At 43.1% G+C, this 18,333-nt stretch overlaps 2 protein-coding genes across 2 annotated transcripts; one reads left to right on the forward strand and one right to left on the reverse strand.

Annotated features, from left to right (window-relative positions):
• The first annotated feature begins 5,459 nt into the window (after positions 1–5,459).
• LOC143513943 (gap junction alpha-9 protein-like) lies at positions 5,460–6,902 on the forward strand. The gene has a single exon (XM_077004624.1). The coding sequence runs from the start codon at positions 5,496–5,498 to the stop codon at positions 6,900–6,902; it is 1,407 nt and encodes a 468-aa protein (XP_076860739.1). The 5' UTR covers positions 5,460–5,495.
• Positions 6,903–7,639: 737 nt separating this feature from the next.
• mycbp (MYC binding protein) lies at positions 7,640–9,717 on the reverse strand. The gene is made up of 5 exons (XM_077006632.1): positions 9,567–9,717; positions 8,748–8,820; positions 8,608–8,656; positions 8,318–8,444; positions 7,640–7,943 (listed from the first exon to the last, which is right to left on the reverse strand). Exons 1-5 carry the CDS (start codon positions 9,579–9,581, stop codon positions 7,899–7,901), a joined length of 309 nt encoding a protein of 102 aa, XP_076862747.1. The 5' UTR covers positions 9,582–9,717; the 3' UTR covers positions 7,640–7,898.
• Positions 9,718–18,333: the final 8,616 nt, after the last annotated feature.

The raw sequence follows: 18,333 nt of genomic DNA on the forward strand, positions 1-18,333 counted from the left end.
GTCTTTAATTCACACGGACAATAAAGAAATTAAGCAAAGGAGAAGCAGTATATAACAAACTTAATTCCATTTACATTTGAAGGATTTCCTAGAGTGGTTGGCTGCATTGATGGAACCTACATATGCTACCTATTCCAGCACCATTAGAACATGAAGGCGATTACATAAACAGAAAATCCATCCATAGCATTAATGTACAGGTACTAACCTTTATAATACTTAATGAATAATGTACTTATCTTTAATGGTAACAAAACTAACGTAGCTATTGCCACCAGCCACTTTCCCTCAAACTGGACATATATAGACTTACCTCCCCCTGACTATATCTCAGATTTGCCACCAGTCCAGAGACCAGTCCACCAGCCCTTTGGCACCATGCACCATGCACTTTATCCCTGTCCCATTTACCTACCTCACACACACTGTACATACTGTACTTATATTTTTATATTTCATACCTTATACTGTTATCTATTTTACATTTTTTTACCTTGCTTATTTAATGTCTATTGCCTGGCTTGCACCATGACCGTCTTGCACTATGTTGTCCTGCACTATGTTGTATGTAATTGCTGCTGTGATATTTTGTAGTATGTAATTGCACTGAGGCCTAGCCTAAAAGTGTTTCATTGTGCTGTACAACCCTGTTTCAGCATAATGAAAATAAAGTTGAATTGAATTGAACTGACCGTTCTCCCCATCAAGATCATATGTGATGCTTCCCACCTCATCACAAATGTTGAAGCCAGATGGCCAGGATCCGTGTATGATTCCACACTGTACAACAAATCTGAATAGAGTAGGCCTGAGGTAGTGCTGTGTAATAGTTAAATCAGTGTAATAGTTAAATCATTGCAAACCCTAGTGTGATTATAGGACACTATGACGGCCTCCTTCATTGAGATAGAGGGTATCCCTGCCTGTCCTATAGGCCTACCTTATGACTCCCTATTCAGATCCTGCACCTGGACCACAGTCCCGCTACAATCAGGCCCACAGCAAAACCAGGGCAAGAATTTAAATGACCCTAGGAATCCTTGAGGCCAGGTTCCAGTGCCTGAAGGGGCTCAGAGTAACCCCTGAAAGGGTGTGCCACATAATAATGGCATATGTGGTATTACACAACATTGCAACCATCCAGGAAGAGCGACAGCCTACCATCTTTGACATGCCCACAGATGAGGAACCTTACATGCATGTGGGTGACAACAGAGATGGTGGAGTTGTCAAGAGACTCCATCTGCAATCACTGCTTTCCACATTAAATTATGCACCACCACCCATCCCACCCCACCATCCACCCTGTAACCTTTTAATATACATTACAGTCAAATTCACTGTTATGTTTCATTATTTCATTTTTCTTGTAAATAAATATATTTTATAATATATTTTAAGAATAAGATATAGTTATATACAGCCATACCACTTTGTGCTATATTCTTATACTTCATTTTTATCTGATGCCATGTGTGTTTCACACCACTCAGATTAGACCTGGAATTAGTAAGTGTTCAATTAAAAAATATTTTAAAACTCAATACAGTATTATAAAGGTGAAGAAAATAATAATATAATCGCACCCTTCTGCTAAATATAAAAATATCATTTTCACTCACGCATTAACTCTGTTGGCAATTTTTTGACAAGCTGACTGCCTTTCTCTAGCAGCTACCGCAGTATTACATTTACGTTTAATAATATCTAAATATTCTGCATACGCAGTCATTAATACTCCTAAGCTACAGTGGTGTGAAATACGATGCTCGGCTGATTTTCGCGTTTAAGTCCATGATAAATCCTATTTATCTGCGTTCCATTAAGAATGCCTTTTATAGTTACGCGTGAACGCGCTTCTGTCTGGGTCAACCTACTCAGAGTTGAGCGACCCTGATTACTTTAACTCCGATCAGCCGTTTTGGAACCGAAAACTCTGAGTATGTCAGATCGGGGTAAGACAACTCAGAGTTCAGGGTTAAGTTTAGAGTTTGTTAACCCCGCTTTCTGGAATACCCCCCAGGTCCGGTGACTGGAGGCCAGGTCATCTGCCGCAGCACACTATCACTCTCCTTCTTGGTCAAATAGCCCTTACACAGCCTGGAGGTGTTTGGAGTCATTGTCCTGTTGACAAATAATCCAACTAAACGCAACCCAGATGGGATGGCATGTTGCTGCAGGATGCTGTGGTAGCCATGCTGGTTCAGTGTGCCTTCAGTTTTGAATAAATCCCCAACAGTGTCACCAGCAAAACACCCCCACACCATCACACCTCCTCCTACATGCTTCACGCTGGGAACCAGGCATGTAGAGTCCATCCGTTCGCCTTTTCTACGTCTCACAAAGACATGACGGTTGGAACCAAAAATCTCTAGTTTGGACTCATCAAACCAAAGCACAGATTTCCAATGGTCTAGAGTCCATTCCTTGTGTTTTTTCCCCAAACAAATCTCTTCTGCTTGTTGCCTCTCCTTAGCAGTGGTTTCCTAGCAGGTATTTGACCATGATGGCCTGATTTGCACAGTCTCCTTTTAACAGTTGTTCTTGAGATGGGAGTGCTGCTAGAACTCTGTGTGGCATTCAACTGGTCCCTGATCTGAGCTGGTGTTAACTTGCAATTTCTGAGGCTGGGGACTCGGATGAACTTGTCCTGAGAAACAGAGGTGACTCTTGGTCTTCCTTTCCTGGGTCAGTCCTCATGTGTGCGAATTTCGCTGTAGCGCTTGATGGTTTTTGCGACTCCATTTGGGGACACATTTAAAGTTTTTGCAATTTTCCAGACTGACTGACCGTAATGATGGCCACTAATTTTTCTTTAGTTAGCTCTGATTGATTCTTTCCATAATATGAATTTTAACAGTTGTCCAATAGGGCTGTCGGCTGTGTAGTAACCTGACTTCACTTCTGCACAACACAACTGATGGTCCCAACCCAATTGATAAAGCAAGAAATTCCACTAATTAACCCTGATAAGGCACACCTGAAAACCATTTCAGGTGACTACTTCTTGAAGCTCATTGAGAGAATACCAAGATTGTGCAAAGCAGTAATCAGAGCAAAGGGTGCAAGAACTAGAATATAAAACATGTTTTCAGTTATTTAACCTTTTTTTTATATATATTAAGTACATAACTCCACGTGTTCATTTATAGTTTTGATGCCTTCAAGAGAATCTACAATGTGAAGTCATGAAAATGAAGAAAACACACTGAATGAGAAGGTGTGGCCTTTACTGTATAACCTTGATGCTTGCCTACAAAGTCAAAAATGGACAAGCCCCTCCCCCAAGATGTCCATGGTCAAATCTGTACCATGAACACTCCGAATATCAAATATGGCTAAACTTTAAACGCCATGCTTAAAGTCTCACAGACGACACACCCCAAGACTGTTCTGTCCTTGCTCCCAGATCTTCTTCTTTCGGCAATTCCCATTTAGGGGTCGCCACAGCGGATCAAACTCCTCCATCTGGCCCTGTCCTGAGTGTCCTGTCATATCCTCTACCACTGCATCCATAAACCTCCTCTTAGGTCTACCTCTCCTCCTCTGGCCTGGAAGTTCCATCCTTAAGACCCTCCTACCAATATCAAATCAAATCAAATTTATTTGTATAATAAAATTTTCACAACACATGTTGTCTCAAAGCAGCTTTACAGGATTTACAAGGTTAACAATACTATGGGTCCAAATCCCTAATGAGCAAGCCAGAGGCGACAGTGGCAAGGAAAAACTCCCTATGTCCCTATGATGGTGGAGATTAGAAAGAAACCTTGGGAGGACCAAGACTCAAAAGGGAACCCATCCCCCATTGGGCGGCCTGTTAACACACAAATGACACAAAACCAAACTATACAGACGAATACACAAGTCACACAATCAGACTAAGTATAAGGTAACTAGAATGAAAGTTCTGGGTGTTGATATTGTTAATGTAAATGTCTTGTGTTGAACGTTGAATATACCTCTCCTCCCTCCTCTGTACATGTCCAAACCATCTCAATCTCGCTTCTCTAACTTTCTCTCCAAAACATGCTACATGTGCTGATCCTCTAATAAACTAATTTCTGATCCTATCCTTCCTCATCACTCCAAATGAGAATCTCAACATCTTCATCTCAGACACCTCCATCTCCCTCACCTTTCTCTTTGTCAGTGCCACTGTCTCCAGTCCATACAACATAGCAGGTCTCACTACTGTCCTATAGATCTTTCCTTTCATTCTAGCTGACACCCTTCTATCACAGATCACCCCAGACACTTTATGCCATCCATCCCACCCTGCCTGCACTCTCTTCTTTACCTCTCTTTCACTTCCTCCATTACTCTGTACCCTCTTGAATTCTGACCTGTCTAACTAGTCATTCTGTGAACAGATGCAAAGCACTTTGTAAGTTGCTCTGAATAAGAGCATCTCCTAAATTCCCTAGATAAAAATGTAAGTCAGGGTGGCGTGGAGTTGGAGGATGGGTGGAGGGATGAGTTTTTTTTTAATGTGAGGCGGGAACTGAATACAATCAATGGATGTAAAACCCCAGGCTTAGAGTCGCTTCATGTATAAAATCGGACATGACCCATCGATCTTAAGTATTGATAAGTTTGAACAGTTACAGCTGCATTGGTAAAACATCCTACATGTATCCATTTTTTTATATTGTTTCAAGTGTTACATTTGAATGAAATGTGAAAATGTTTTAATGGTGTATTAATTAATTTGGTGTTCAGGGACCCATATATGCTTCATGAACTATGTAAGGTCTAACCACACATTACTTTAAAATAAAGAAAACACTATAACTCCATTTAAAAAACAGTTCAAGCAGTATGGATATTAGTCTTGAGGTATTACTGACTGCTTTAGTAACAGTTCAACAGTATTACATTTGTTTAGTGTTTGTCTAGAAGCCCTCCGGCTTTTCCTCTTTGCTGAATTAAACACATGTCGATCCCTTCAGAGGGCATGAAGCTAAACCACAATGGGTTTCCACATACACACTGGACATGCTGGTGTGTTCATGTCTAAAAGAAAAGCTCAGTCTCGCACTGAGTTAACTTTCCCATTGCACCAATTTAAAAAGAAGTAAGAATGTCTTCCTTTGATGCATCTTCTTACAAAGTCTTATTATCTCAAAAAAAAGGTAAGTAATGCATCCAGAAAATATTTTAGAATTTCAGCTCGTCATAAAGATATGCATATTGATCAATCACTTGAAAAGTTACTGAAAAATTTGCTGAATAACAGCATAATTATTGTCTTTTCTAGAAATAGTAACTAAAACAACATGGATATATATTGACACTATTTATAGTTGTTGGTCAGCTAACAATTAAAAATCTTTATTTACCCTGCTAAGAAAATGAATACTGCAAAATTCTTTTTCAAAAATCCAATTTTTTGCCAAACTAAAAATGTGCCTGAATATGGAAGGTGTTTTTTAGCCAGTCCTGTTAGTGAACTCCCCTCCCCTCTCTCACTCAGGAGCAGAGTCCCCGTGAAAATGGGGGATTGGAACTTTCTTGGCGGTGTCCTGGAGGAGGTGCATATTCACTCTACCATGGTGGGGAAGATCTGGCTGACCATCCTCTTCATCTTCCGCATGTTGGTTCTGGGTGTCGCTGCAGAAGACGTGTGGAACGATGAGCAGACCGACTTCATTTGCAACACAGAGCAGCCGGGCTGCCGTAACGTCTGCTACGATAGTGCCTTCCCCGTGTCCCTCATCCGCTACTGGGTGCTGCAGGTGATCTTCGTGTCCTCGCCCTCACTCGTCTACATGGGCCATGCCATCTACCGCTTGCGCACACTGGAGAAGCAGCGGTACTGCAGGAAGGTGGCACTGCGGCGGGAATTGGAGCTGCTGGATGTGGAACAGGTGGACTTTCGCAAACGGGTGGAGAGGGAGCTGAAGCAGCTGGAGCAAGCAAAGCTGAACAAGGCTCCTCTGAGAGGGTCGCTGCTCCGCACCTACATCGCCCATGTGGTGACCCGTGCACTGCTAGAGGTGGCCTTCATGCTAGGCCAGTACCTGTTGTACGACCACCAGCAGGAGGCACTGTACAGGTGCGCACGAGAGCCCTGCCCCAACGTGGTGGACTGCTTTGTCTCGCGGCCCACAGAGAAGAGCGTGTTCATGGTATTTATGCAGGCGATCGCTGTTGTGTCGCTGCTCCTCAGCCTGTTGGAGATTGTGCACCTAGGCTACAAGAGGCTGAAGAGGGGGGTTCTGAAGGAGGACCGGGACGATTATTACTGCAGCAGGTCCAAAACTAACTCAGTGGTGCAGCAGGTGTGCATGAGCCAGGGTAACAAGGCCACCATCCCCACAGCTCCAAGTGGGTACACCCTACTCACAGAGAAGGAGGCCAATGGCCCCACCTACCCAGCACGCATCAGTGCCTCCCATCCCTTCCTCCACTCTGTGGGTAGGTCTTATGCAGACATGCAAAGGGAAAGAGAGGACAGCACACCTAGTCCCCCAGAGCGCAACAGCAACTCCAACAACACAAGCAGCGATACCCGCTCTCCTCTTGGCTTCAATCCTGAGCACTCACAGCAGCTCGAGTGTGAAAGCTGCACTGACCCTTGTCTATCTGGGCTGCTCTCACCCCACCCTGCTGTCTGGTCCTCAGATGCTGTGCACAGAGCCCGGCGGGTCAGTGGACCATGGAACTGCAGCACAGTGATAGAGGACAACAGCTCCCACACTGCTGCCACCGTGCAGTCACAGTGCCCCAGTCTGGCCGGATGCGCTACGTCATTCCCCAAATCTGACCAGAGGAGATGCAGCCGGACACACCTATCAGACTCCGATTCACAGCACAGCCCCACCCTTTCACCAAACCATCCACCCTCATTGGCTGCAAGCACAAGCTACAGGCGAGCAATCACTGATCTTCGGATCTAGAAGTGATTGGTGTTTTATTACAGATCTGCATGGGAATGGAATTTAATAAGACTCCTAGATATAGTACATGAATGGACTTTCAGAGCCATGTGGCATTTTGTGGTGACAGCTGCTGTCCTGCAGATCACAATAATCAATGACACTCACAGTTTCACCTCACACACCCAGAGGTTTTGGCTCCAAGAAAGCTGAATAAGATCATTTAGTGATGCAACACCAGGTGACACTGGGAATCACAATTAGTTTCTTTAACTGCTGTAAACTCTTGTTGGATTTTCAGCTTTGGTAGACACTAGCGTAAGGAGTCCTAACCACACTGTAATTAGCCCGTTTTAGATTGTTTGAAATATGCTTCCAAACAAAGGACGTGCCATCATGAGTTTGAGGCTGTTAATGCAGTCCCTGAAACCTTGAGTTTGCAGGCTGAAAATGGCTTTTGGCTATTTTACAATCTTTTTGCGACCTGCTTTTGCTTAATTAATATTCCTTTATTGAATGGCAAATAAAGTTGTATTAACTTTGGCATTGTAATTTCTTTTGCAATTTGTATTTCATGATGCCATCATAGATCTTACTATGCAGGGTCTCTTTTAGGTTGGTCTGTGCTTGTATTTGTGTGTGGCTATAAATCTCTTTGTTAAAGGAGTGCTGGAGAAACAAGTCTGAGGAGGCCCCAGCTTGCAACGGCAGGGATCTGCTTAAAGATTGATGGAACACAGAAAACAACACACAGAAAGTAATGCAGAAACCATTTCCTGAGTTTAGTCACATTTTAACAAAGTACTTTCAGTTACTATAATATATATATATATATAACATCTGTCAAAAGAATTTTGTGTATATTACAAAAGGATTGTAAATTGCTCTAGTGAAAAGTAATATATTGGCACTTAAATCTCAATTAAGCATCCCTCAAAACAATTTCCCTTGAACAAAAATGAATAGAAACAAGATAAATAGAACAAATCAATCTTTTCTTCTTAATAGGACAGTTCTTCATTCCACTCCTCTGTGGTCAGCAGCTGGTTCATACTGCAGCAACTGGAGAGAGGGATGTCAACATCAGCAAGCAGCCTCCAGGGCCCAGAAACCACACCACCACTTTGCTTACAGATTCCCAGAACCTGACATAGATCAAGCTAATATGCAGCCCTGTCGTACGCTAAATACGAGGTGTGGAGAAGAACCCCAAAATGTGCCACACTTCATGGTGGAAGCCGAGATGCCAGATTTAATAGGCTCACTGATTAACACTCTACTATGGCTGGGGTTAGTGTTCTAGTGTTGCTTCAAACCTGTTAATCTTTTTTTCTTCTAGTGTTATAGATTAATTATTAGGGAAAGGTAGAATTAGAGATTCCAGGTTCTTCAGTTCTTTGTTCTTCTCTAGGGTTAGGGATTAGGAATATTCTCACCCTGTTCTTCAGTTCTTTGTTCTCTTCCAGCAGTAAGTCGTATTTGTGCTGCAGCTCTGACAGCTCCACCCGTGAGCCCTCAGCATCAGTGGAGTCTGCCCCGGGTCCCAGATGCTGCTTTATAAAACTGAGGATATTTAAGGCTCACAACACCACGAACAGCAACCATCAGAATGCAAAAAATCTGCCACTTTACAAGCATTGACACATGGGCTTGATTAAAAACTGTGTTTAAAACCAGCTTCACAGAGTATCCATCTGTAAGTAAATGAACACTGCACAAAGGATACTCCAAAGCATCATTGGGCTTCTCCGTCGCCTCATATAATGCCACCAATACTATAAGCAGAGAAAATATTAGTGAAAGAGACACTCAAAAATAATGATCTTAAGCTCAAATCCTTTTGGTACATTTGAAAGCAGGACACACCATTAGTCAGACCATCCATAACACCAGCCTTCTCAAGGTACCTTCTGAACTGCTCCCGTTTTGACTCTGATGCCTGAAAATAGACATATCACAAATTACTTTCCTATGCAAGACGAGTAAAAAAAAAAATATATATATATATATATACATAAAGTACACAAGGTTTTTCACAAGGTAAAGCTGGTGACTACTGGTTACTTTGTATATCCATCTGTTGTATAGCCATCCTTCCAACTCCCTTATTTTAGAATAATTCAGATAATTGATAAACGACCTAATCAGCTAGCATTAGTAATCTGAGTCAGGTGTGTGGGAGAATTACATAGAACACAAGGATATTTCAAGCCGCTGTTCGGACTACTCGTGTTACTTTGTCCAAAACATGCTAAGAAGCGAGATTCAATAGCAGATTTGTTATATTATTTAGCCCGTTTGATAAACACAAAACGTGTTATGTCGCCTCTAGGTTAAGTAGCACATACCGACGGTAACACCGGACCTCGTGGTTAGAATAGTACTTTAAATACAAATAAATGTAAACATGCGTTTTTTCTTCGATAAAAAGAGCACAATGCGATTTTTATGTCTTGCAGTGGTAACAAATACTATGAAATCATATGTTGTTTAAACAGAAAACAAAAACACGTTAGCAACCGAGCAACTAAAGCTAATTTTGTCAGGTCGCTAGCTAATTATGCTAACTGTCTGAATCTAAACTCTCTGACTTTACTACGTCAACAAAAGCATGTTTTTGCGACTTGACAGCACAGGACTAAACGCCCGAATACCGTATCACGTTCAAACACTACATGTACTTACTCTGTAATGCGCCATTTCAAGGAAAATAAATCTTTACGTTTATCTCGCTGACTAACAACCTATCCAACTACTAGCCAACTTTCAACCTAGCGCATGCGCACAAGGCTCAAATAGGGTATCGAGGTATTTCGCGGAAGACAACAAAGTGTTGCCCTTGGCGACACTCCGACCACTAGAATAAAAGTTGGCCAAGTGTGGAGTGTTTTTTTTTTTCAGTTAAAGCCCTAGACAATTAATAAATCACTGAATTAAATAATAATAATTTTACTCAGTTGTCTTATCGGTATGACTAAAATCAAAAAAATTAAATACCATAATCCCACCTCTTCACTGTCTCTCTCCAGCACGGGCAAAATAAAAAATGTAGATTCCCTGTTCACAGTTGTGTTTCTATGGAAGCCCATTCCCGCCACCTAAAATAAAAAAAAACAATATACTAAGTCATTATTTTGAGATACTAAGTCATTATTTCGAGATACTAAGTCGTTATTTCAAGATACTAAGTCATTATTTCGAGATACTATAGTATAATTGGCATGTTATTTAGCATCTCATTGCAGTATAAATTTCCACATTTAAAAAATACCTACATTTAAAAACGAATTCTTCGGCCCGTACACTAGACTCCGCCATGTCGCCTGTTTATTGTTCATAGAACAATGAATCCTGGGATATCGTGGGATGCGAAGGATACTCAGATGCATCCTTCGTTTTCGGGGTTTTGAAGGCTACATTCGTCGGCCACATAAGAAGGAGCCCACGAATTGGGACAGCCTTCGGCGCGGCGCAGAGACGTAACCGGCCTACAAAATGCGCATTTGTAGGCCGGTTACGTCACTGCGCTGTGCTAAAGGCTGTCCCAATTCGTAGTACAGTATGACAGTACAGCTTTAGAAACGTAATAAACAATAACATCTGTACTAGATAACTTCGTAAGCAAAATAAAGTTCCACAGCTTCGTGTTCCTCGGAAGCGGAATATGTAAACAACGCGCACGAGGGCATCAAAGGAATGAATCTAAACTAGCTAGCGGTGGTACGCTAACGCTAGCTAGTGTTCACAGCGGGCAGAAATTATCATACAGGCTGCATCTCAATTCAGGGGCTGCAGCCTATGTAGACCGCGTAGACCGCAGCCCACGGTGGCCAAACACTTCGAAGGCCGGGTAGGCTGCATCTCACGGCTGTTAAATGAAACAGTCTAGTCTTCGCAAGACGTATGTTTGCGTGACCACGCTCTGCCCCGTTACATACGTGTTAGCGCGCTGTTCGACAAATATCACATCACCCACAAATGCCGAAAAGAAAATGCGTTGAACATGTATTCACATGTTTGGTGGGAAGTATAACTTCATAACAAAATTCAATGTATTTTTATAAACGTTACTCTTCAGTAAATACTCAAAGCACAGGTTTACCTGCAATATCATTAATAACTGGCATGTTATTTAGCATCTCATTGCAGTATAAATGTCCATATTAAAAAAATTCTGACATTTAAAAACGAATTCTTCGGCCCGTACACTAGACTCCGCCTGTTTATTGTTCATAGAGCAATGAATCCTGGGATATGGTGGGGCGCGAAGGATACTCAGACGCGTCCTTCGTTTTCGGGGTTTTGAAGGCTACATTCGTCGGCCGCATAAGAAGGAGCCCACGAATTGAGACAGCCTCGTCGCGGGGCAGTGGCGTAACCGGCCTACAAATGCGCACTTCGTGGGCTGCAGCCCCTGAATTGAGATACACCTTTGGTCAATTTTACAGTCTTTTGAAACTGGTATTGCGCTGAATTATAACTGCTTGGCCCTCTGTACGAACAGCGGGACCACCAATCACCACCATTCTGCGGAGGCATCACAGTCCTGATAGGGGGAGACACAGGCTCACAGGCTTCCACTTAACTTAACCCCTCACGGTCCAACACAGATTGAATAGACACGGGTGAATAGGGTTATAGGGCTACACCTCTACCACACCTGGGTCAGTCTGACCATCTATCCTTGTTTTTAATTCCATCCTACACCCCCCTCAAGAAAAGGGCTCAGAACTACCAGAACTATTAAAACCTGGCCTGACGGAGCTTCACAACAACTGCAGGACTGTTTCAACACCACAAACTGGGATGTTTTTGAAGATCAGGATCTGGACATGTTCACAGATAGTGTCTTATGCTATATAAAGAAATGCACTGACACAGTCACAGTGGACAAACACATCCAAGTATATCCCAACCAGAAGCCCTGGATGACCAAAAAGATCCAACTGCTACTCAAAGAAAGGAACATCGCTTTCAAAGCAGGTAACAGGGCCCTATACTTTTCAGCGCGTTCAAACCTGCAACGAGGAATCAAGAAGGCAAAAGCTGACTACAAAATTATTGACAACCATCTAGAAAGTAACAATACAAAGCAAGTTTGGCAAGCAGTACAGCACCTCACAAACTTTAAGAACAGTCATGGGATCACTGAGGGCGACTCTACACTGGCAGAGGAACTAAATGTCTTCTTTGCACGTTTTGAGGAGCCACGAGATTGCGTCTCACTGCACTCAATGGGTAGTAGTAACATTGTTTCTACCCTTGTTATAGAGGAGGAGGTGGTAAGGTGCACACTGAAGTCCATAAATCCAAAATAGGCTGCAGACCCTGATGGCATCACTGGGCGTGTGCTGAAGGACTGCCCTGATCAACTCGTTGGTATTCTCACAAAGATCTTTAATAGGTCACTTTCACAGTCAATCTTTCCATCCTGTTTAAAAACTTCAACCATAGTCCTGATACGTAACTTGTTGACCGGGGGGCCGGTACAAATTCATTAAAGGGCCAAATCTAGCCCTGGTTCACACTGTTCCGCAGACTTTTTAAACATCCGGGGTTTATGCAAAACGAAAAGGCATTAAAACGACAGGCTTAAATAGGTTCATTTCTTCTAATTGCTTGCGCCCCACCTGCAATACCCCACCTTTGAGAAACGCTGTGCTATTTGGACACTAAATAACTTGTAATTGTTGATCATTCCCATTTGCTTCTTGTTGGCATGCTGGATTTTGTAATTTATAATTTATAGTTTATTTAAAATATTTTAAACACTTTACACTACAAGTAAGGCACCTTAATTTCGTTATACCTGGTGTAATGACAATAAAGATATTCTGATTCTGAATAATTTATTTGCTTATATTTTTGTAATTGTTTAGATGTCGATTGTCAAACTGTAAGTAGATAAAATAAAATTGGATAAATTATATTATTTATATTTATGTTTTAAGAATAATTAAGGCCCTCTGAGAGGGTGTAGAGGGCACTGACGCTTCCCCACCTGCTGCTGGGTGGTACTGTAGCACCTGGTGTTACATACAGCGCTCGAGCAGCAGCAGCTCAGCACCATTTGCAGGTGATTTTCCTGAGATTCTCAGGGTGGTTGGAGAGGTGGGGTGTACTCTAAAGCCTGGTTATACTTTCGCGAGCGACCGTCGTAGCGCGCGACTCCGCCCACCTCGCGCGACCCTGCGCGAGCGGTGTAGGCGTTTATACTTTCGTGAGCGTCGCGAGCGTCACTGCAGTGTTCTCCGAAACGATAGGTGGCGATAGGTGGCAGTGGAGAATAAAAAACCCCTGCAAAACCGGTGAAAGAACATTTTTACCTGACCAGAGACCGTATATATACACCAGGCATCAAACATAAATATGGCTTTGCAATAGGCCCTTTTCACACTTCCGCATTTTTTCTTCCGGAAGCTCTCGTTGCAGGGTAAAGTTACTTCCGTTACACATTAAACAATGGCAGAGTCCAATAACAAGAGCTTTTGCAGTGCACCAGGGTGCTCAATCTCGAAGCAAAAACAGTCGTATCTCAGTTTCTGTGGTTTTCCGGCTGACGACGAGCAGAAAAGAATATGGGTTTGTGCAATTAGGAGGGATGAAGGGGAAAACTTTGTGATACGGAGCATCTTTGTGTGTAGCCAGCATTTCACTGCTGCAGACTACATAGCAGGAAGCTCGCGGCTAAAAGTTGGTGCTGTTCCCTGTTACTGTTCCCAGTACTGTTACTGTCCCCAGTACTGTTACTGTCCCCGGTACTGTTACTGTTCCCAGCCGGTTTCAGTGGAACAGTTGCTGTCCGCGTTTGAAAGATCAAGCTCTCGGCTGGGAGTACACGTACGTCCGCTAGCGTCTAGCTGTTACCCGCTAGCATCTAGCCCCGGTTCGTTAGCTTCTAGCCCCGGTCCGCTAGCTTCTAGCCCCGGTCCGCTAGCTTCTAGCTCCGGTTCGCTAGCTTCTAGCCCCGGTCCGATAGCATCTAGCCCCGGTCCGATAGCATCTAGCCCCGGTTCGCTAGCATCTAGCTCCGGTTCGCTAGCGTTTAGCTCCGGTTCGCTAGCATCTAGCCCCGGTCCGCTAGCATCTAGCCCCGGTTCGCTAGCATCTAGCCCCGGTTCGCTAGCATCTAGTCCCGGTTCGCTAGCTTTTAGCTCCGGTTCGCTAGCTTTTAGCCCCGGTTCGCTAGCTTTTAGCCCCGGTTCGCTAGCTTTTAGCCGTGATCCGATAGCATCTAGCCGTGATCCGATAGCTTCTAGCCCCGATCCGATAGCTTCTAGCCCCGATCCGATAGCCTCTAGCCCCGATCCGATAGCTTCTAGCCCCGATCCGATAGCATCTAGCCCCGATCCGATAGCTTCTAGCCCCGGTTCGCTAGCTTCTAGCCGTGATCCGATAGCATCTAGCTAGAAAAGAGCAAGCTCTCGGCTGGCAGTACACCACGAACATCTACTAGTCGAGAGTTTGCTCTTTCAAATGCGGACAGCAACTGTTCCTCTGAAACTAGCTGTGATCCGCTAGCATCCAGCTCTGACCATCACTTTGCTGTCGACTATATTGGACACTGAATAAACAATAACACGTAATAACTTGGTGTGTGTCATGAACTTTATTGATACTGATGTAAACCAAACAATCAATAGCTGAAGTCCCTTGGCTTCCTAAAGCCGGGCGTACACTGTACGATATTTTAAATCGTGTACTCAGCTCCAGCTCAAACTGTACGACTAAATCGCAGGGAGAGTCGGCTCGTGGAGCTGCTTCAACAGTGCGATACTCTCACGAGGAGCGATTTGAATTTCAAACATGTTTGATGTTCTTGCGACGCTGCGATTTCTGATCGGGAGTTGGTCGTGAGGTGTGAATCGCTCCTCGTTTACCTGTGTAAACTATACGATGCACGACACGCGATTGAGCCGAAACTCAGCCCGATCGCAAAAATAGTCGCACGAGTGAAAAATCGGCTGAAAATGGGCCAAAAATCGCACAGTGTACGCCCAGCTTAACCTAGCTAGATATTGTTAACTAAAGCTGTCAGTATCATTTGTAATATTATAATATATATCATAATAATATAGACTGTTTTACCACTCCGTAGGATGACTAATGGAACCAGATATACCTTAAATAATAGTTAGTTACCTAGCTAGTGCTAGCTGGTGTTAGCTTACCCTGGTATAAGTGAATAAATTATTCTACAATTTGTAGCCTCTATTTAACTTGGAACCGTTCGTTGTTGAATGTTCTCCAACGATACTGGAAACGTATTTAAAATTCAGTCTCGGTAGCGACGACAGGGATGAAGTAAACACACGCTCCATGCTGAGGTGAATTGACAACAACTATCTTCTGCGAGTACCGGAACTTGTTTTACCCGGCGGTGACGTATTTCCGTTTTGTTGTGAAAAGGGCCTATGTTGTCCGAAACGATATGTGGTAGTATAAGGAAACACCCCTCAAAAAATGGGAATGAACATTTACCTGACGCATTTTGATGTTGCTTTGTGTTTCAGGTTTGAAAAGTGCTGGAATTTAGGCTAAAGTACATTAAAATGTTGAAATTACGTTAACAAATACGAGCCTCTTGTAATTCCAGGACGAAACATGAGAGAACGTGAAGACGTTAAGATTGGGCGTTTTGAAAATAAACAAATAAACAACCATTAAATAATGTGATAAAAAAGCGAATTATTTCGATTCATTTCGAGTATATGTATAAATATTTAACTTAATTAAGTTTAACGTGCTGGGAAATATTGAAATGGACCTTTAAAGTGACGTACAAGTGCTTTAATTCCACCTTATAAAGGTGTATGAACCCGGCAAACATCACTTTGTCCATCGCGCTGAAGCGCGGCGCGCGCGAGAAGTTATACAAAATTCGAGAGGTGCACGACCTCGCGCCGCGATAGCGCGCGAGGCCCTCGCGCACGGGCGGAGCCACAGCGATTACGTCATTTTCAACCAGGCTTAAGTATAAGGGAGGAGGAGAGGTGGGAGCCTAGCCTTGGGCAATTAGTCAAACGTATTTGTTTCAGTAGGTCAGTGAATTCAGTGAGCTGTCTGTGGGATGGCCGTATTGAAAACAGAGCTGAAGTTTATTGAAGCATAACCACTAAGCTCCCCCTGGTGTTCAAGGTGGGATGGTGGCATGAGGAACAACAGTGACCATGTTAACCCTTTCAGAATATCCATGTGAACCGTATTCCAACAGCACAGCCTTAACCTTGTTCATTTTAGTTGTCTTTGGGGAATGTGTGTCTGTGTACAAGAACTGTGGTATGTGTTCAGTGTGTGTGTATGAGTGTGTGTGTGTGTGTAAAAGGACTGTGGTATGTGTTCAGTAAGCATTTGCAGTTTAGAGACTTAGTAGAGTGTAAGATTCATGCAACTTCCTCTCAGCAGGTGGAGGCAGTATTACTCAGACTCAAGTGGTGAGGGACGTGCTGATGTTTCTAAATTGTAACTAGACTCAGATCACCAGACAAGAACATCTGATATTATCATAATCTCAAAGAAGGCAAGCTATATAAAATAAAAACACACCAGATATAATGTTCTTTTCAACCTTGGTGACATGCGTCAGTTGACATCACTCGCAACTCCACACACACACACACACACACGCACGCACGCACGCACGCACACACACACACACACACAAACACACACACACACACACACACACACACACACACACACACACACACACAGTTTTTACCATATGCATGAAAAACTCTAAGAACTCTTTCAGCACAAACTTTATTATCAGTCATCCTTATTATCCACCAGTCATCCACCAATACACTCTGAAACCAATAGACTCTAAACAGGTCAGCAAATGGAATGAACCCAAGTGCAGTGTGAGCAGTGCACAGGCAGCCAGCCTGTGGTCCATCACTTGTAGGCATTGGCTTTGTGTTTGGGGAGGAAGCTGAAGTTCTTAGGCATAGGACCAAGCAACATCTCACTGCAGTGAAGAGAAAAGCGTTAACACCAAGCACTGAAGCAGCAGAGACAGATCTACATGCCCCTCCCCCTGAGACAGATCTACATGCCCCTCCCCCCGAGACAGCTCTTCATACGCCTCCCAGATCTACATGCCCCTCCCCTTCTCCACATCAGCATGCCTTTAATGGGAGAGTCACTGTGCTTCTGGACAGTGTGATATTCAGTTCAGAGCACAGGCACATGGTTCTAACATGACAATGAAGAATATCGTGTCCTGTCAAGGATATCTTATCATCTTTACATGTTATCTTTAATACTGCTCATGAATTCCATGATAACTACCGTTTGCTCTAATTTACAATGACACTATGATATTTACTGGTGTCCTATACGTCTGTTACTTTAGCAACAGAACTCACATTTTCCTTAGAGAACACAGAATTATACAGTGATAAAATCATAAGAAAAAAAACTTAAACTTTAAGAACAAACCTTGATCACTGCCCAGATACTCTTGAGTGCACCATGTCTTCAGTAAACAGAGGGAGGGTTAGGAGAGTATAGGAAGATGTTTGGAAGGGTTGTCAAGTGATTCTTTCCCCAGCCCGATTGGGCTGTAGGAATTTCAGCAAGATTATTAATCTTGTGTGGCAAAATTCTTGCTGAAGGATTTAGCAGTCAGGGTAACTCTTACCTAAGTACCCAAATGTTTTCTGCATCATTGTGTCTTATCAAATACCTGTCCTAAACCTGTTCTAAACTCTGTAGGTTAGAATTGGTGTTTCAGAGATGAAATTCTAGAGATGGAGTTCAGACATGACAGAAAGAATAGTATTATAGTAGTCCAGATGAGTTGACACCAAAGCCTGTAGGCCTATACATATGTCACTTCTAACTCCTAACACCAACCCTAAGAGAGGGTGTCACGTTATAGAATTATATAAAATTTGCAAACATTTTATGTATGGTTCCAAAGTCACTGTCAAAAGTAACAACCAGGTTTTTAATATATTTTTAGTCTTCATTGATAGAGCATCTAAGGGCCAGAAAATTTCTAACTTACACAGATCTGACAGTGAGAGTTAGGATTAGGGTTAGAGTCCTCCTCCCCTCATAACACCTGACAGCGAGGTTATAGAGTCCTCCTCCCCTCATAACATCTGACAAAGGTGAAGACAGTGGCCTGTAAGAGAGAGGTTTGAGTTCCCAAGGGGACGTGCTTCTAAATTTAGAAATACAGCTGATATTACATAAAGAGACAGAAGGCAAGAACAGCCATCTCCTGGACTTCTCCTGGACTGCAAACATCAAGTAAAGTAGTAAAGTATGTAGTCCTAGCAGAACCTGATCTTTCTAATACTGCTTCAGAAACAGAGAAGCTGCTGACCTTCTACCTCTCTCCACCACAGAGAGCACGCTGGCATGCTGGACGTTCATCTGCAGACTGGAAAGCCCCCTAACCGGTCAAAACAGCAGATAAGATTATTTATTGTCTACTGCC

This window comes from Brachyhypopomus gauderio, chromosome 5, assembly GCF_052324685.1.
Source record: "Brachyhypopomus gauderio isolate BG-103 chromosome 5, BGAUD_0.2, whole genome shotgun sequence".
Lineage (NCBI taxonomy): Eukaryota > Metazoa > Chordata > Actinopteri > Gymnotiformes > Hypopomidae > Brachyhypopomus > Brachyhypopomus gauderio.